General features: G+C 39.2%; 1 protein-coding gene across 1 annotated transcript in view; it reads right to left on the reverse strand.

Annotated features, from left to right (window-relative positions):
- LOC102374266 (iroquois-class homeodomain protein IRX-5) overlaps positions 1-2,920 on the reverse strand; it is a 15,591-nt gene that overhangs the window by 10,317 nt on the left and 2,354 nt on the right. The window contains exon 3 of the mRNA XM_025191469.1: positions 2,636-2,914. Within this exon, the coding sequence (XP_025047254.1) occupies positions 2,636-2,914 (279 nt within the window). The remainder of the gene's footprint in view (positions 1-2,635; positions 2,915-2,920) is intronic.

Below are 2,920 nucleotides of genomic sequence, written 5' to 3' on the forward strand. Positions count from 1 at the left end.
TCCCTAAATGTCCACCTTGGAAGAACTAGATTTTATAAAATGCTACGTGGTTTACTTTAAGACTAACATAGTTTCCCGAATTAATGTCACTGTTTTGCCCCTCATCTAAAAGTAGCTAAACTTTCTGCTGTTTTAAACCAGGCAGGTGAGTTGAATGAGTCTGATTTATTCTCAAGAAAAAACAAACAAACAAAACAAAACCCTCAGTGTAATTTTTTCCCCCGAGTGTAAATAAATGATCCGATTGTGGAATTCAATTGTTTTTTAAAAATCATTTATAATTTATAAAGTGACAAAATAACATACTATTATCCCATGAATATTTGATTATTTACACTTTGAACTCGAAACAATTTTGACTTTAAACCAGATGATCTACAAAGATCGTATAGCAAGTGAACATTTAATGTATCTTTAAAACATAATATACAAACTACTATTTTAAATCCTGTAAATGTAAATGTGCATGAATAAACCTGTTACAACTAATAAATAGCTCCGACAAAGTTGAAGAGATTATATAATAATGATCTGCCCTGTAAAAACAAACCGGGAGTGGGGGCGGAGGGAAAGGATTTTTTCAGTACCATCAGGTTCGTGTGGTACCAGGTATATCCCAATCAAATTAATGTCATTGATATGCTCGAATACAAGTGACTCCCACAAAATCCGATTCGAATATAACAAATTTGTTCCCACCGCTTTGTACTGCATCAGTTTGGGAAATGTTGGAAATTCGCTCTCCAGTAAAACACACTGCTTAGTTAATTGAAGGGGGAAAAAAAGACACAAAAAAACCCAAACCACCCCCCCCCAAAAAAAAACCCCAACAAAAACCAAACAGGCAGGGAGGAGAGGCAAGATCTGAGAACCGAATGAGAGTTTGTAGAATATCAAACTTGATTAGAGTTTTGCTTTTCTTTTGACTGAGTTTAGAGCGAAGCAAATGCGCGGGCATTTCTTTTTTAATGGGGTTTTTTTTTGGTCGTTTCCTTCAAAAAGAGAGCTGTGAACACTTTTGAATTGATTCTACCCAGGCATGAACTTTCCTAGCCCAATTTGTACGTGGTAAAGCTGAAATCCAACTTCCTTTGTTTTCCAGGCTGCCTGTGGAATTGTCTGCTAGAAGGGAGCATTGACTACGCTCTCTTTCTATTCTCTCTCTTTCTGTCTCGCTCTTTTTTAGCACCAGCTTCAAAGTGGGTAGGATGGAAATCCAGGACAAGTGTGACACCTACCTGTGAATGTGGGGAAACATTCCAATCCGGTCCGACCCTTAAACTCCGTTTATATATGGTAATCTCCGGACAGACAGATTTACAAGTCATATCAATGCCTGCAATATGCAGCGGTGACGGAGCACTAATTTAATCAAATTAACCAAATATATCAATGCTAAATTCTGGGAAAAATGAATTGGGGAAAAGTCTTTCCCCTGGTGTATATTTTAATGTGTATTCCCTGGCTCTCTCCTTAATAACTCTGCAGCACCTTTGAAATAGTAATAAGGACTAAATCTGGCATAAAATCGAACTCATTAGCAAAGTTCACCAGCTGATTACTTTGCATAAAACACGACACTGATTGGAAGTAATTAGGTTAAAGGATAGTACTATACTTCCATTCGGTGGTTCTGTCAAATACTTGTGTATATTTCCTTATTTTGTCCCCAAATCCATAATTTCTTCAGCGTCTGCTGTACCAGCTTTCCAGCACTTGATTACATTTACCTCCCCACCCGCCCAAATTAGCCATCAGGTGCTCAAAGCTCCCAACAGTTAGAAATTATCTGTCACTGTGGAAATCATTTGCAGTGATTATTTTTAGTGTGTTTAAAATTAACCCCCCCATACACACTTGCTTTTTTAACGTATTTTTAAACATTTTGTCTTAATGTTTCTTCTGTTACCAGCTATATATTGATTTTTTTCTCGTGTAAAAAAAAAAAAGTGGCTTTGCTTCTGTTAAAAAAATCTTTTAATTAAATATTTGCATTGTACAAAGGCGACTGCGGGGGGAGGGCTTGTGTCTAATAAGTATAACCTATTTCCTTTCCCCCTCCCCTCCCCATTATACTTTAGTTTCCAACCAAGGGGAAAAAATCAAGAGGCATAAAAAATTAAATTAAACTTGTGTATATATATATTTATATATTTAAAACTATGAATTTGGAAAAAAGACACAGAATGTATATATTTATATTACCAAAAAAACCCAACATGAATGCCTGTACAGGTGTCTGGATTTCATAATTTACTTCAAAAGATCTCGTCTGAGCCATTTAAATACAAAAGAGCTACATTAAATATACAGAATCCGATTCAATATAAATCTTTCCTCCTGCCTGCGTGCGTGCGTGTGGGGGGGATTTGCTGCTGCTCTTAAGACATGAGTGAGTCTTTTCTACTCCGCCACTTCCAAGAAGCTAAGAAAATACTTTTGAATGAAGGGTGGGGGGGATTATTTGTGCCGCTGCTGTTGGTTGTTTGCTTGGTTGCGTTGTCTCTCTCGGTAGTGGAAAAATAACTGCCAAAGCAATTTATTTTTTTTTAATAAATTAAAAAAAAAAACCCCAACGCGAATTGCCTCAAGGGAGGCTGCGGGAGAACAAGGCGGTATTAAATGTTGGACATACCTTTCTTCAGCTCATAGGGCGAGTCTTTGCAAAGATCTACTTGGGACTGGCTCCTGAGCATTTTAGTTTCTTTAGCCAAGGTCTCTGCTCGGTTTAAGACAGTCTGGTTTAATCCATTGAAATGCGTGCCGGGGGCCGCCGCCGCGTTGCTCCCGGGGTGGCTGTGGAGGGCCCCGAAAGTGCCGTAGTTCGTGTAGCCCGGGTAGAAGGGGGCCGTGTAGTAGAGGGGCCGCGAGAGCACGGCGCTGCTGGGGAAGGGGCACTGCGCGGGCGGCGAGCGCGCGG

The sequence above is a fragment of the Alligator sinensis genome, unplaced genomic scaffold (genome assembly GCF_000455745.1).
Source record: "Alligator sinensis unplaced genomic scaffold, ASM45574v1 scaffold229_1, whole genome shotgun sequence".
In the NCBI taxonomy this organism is placed as follows: Eukaryota; Metazoa; Chordata; order Crocodylia; family Alligatoridae; genus Alligator; species Alligator sinensis.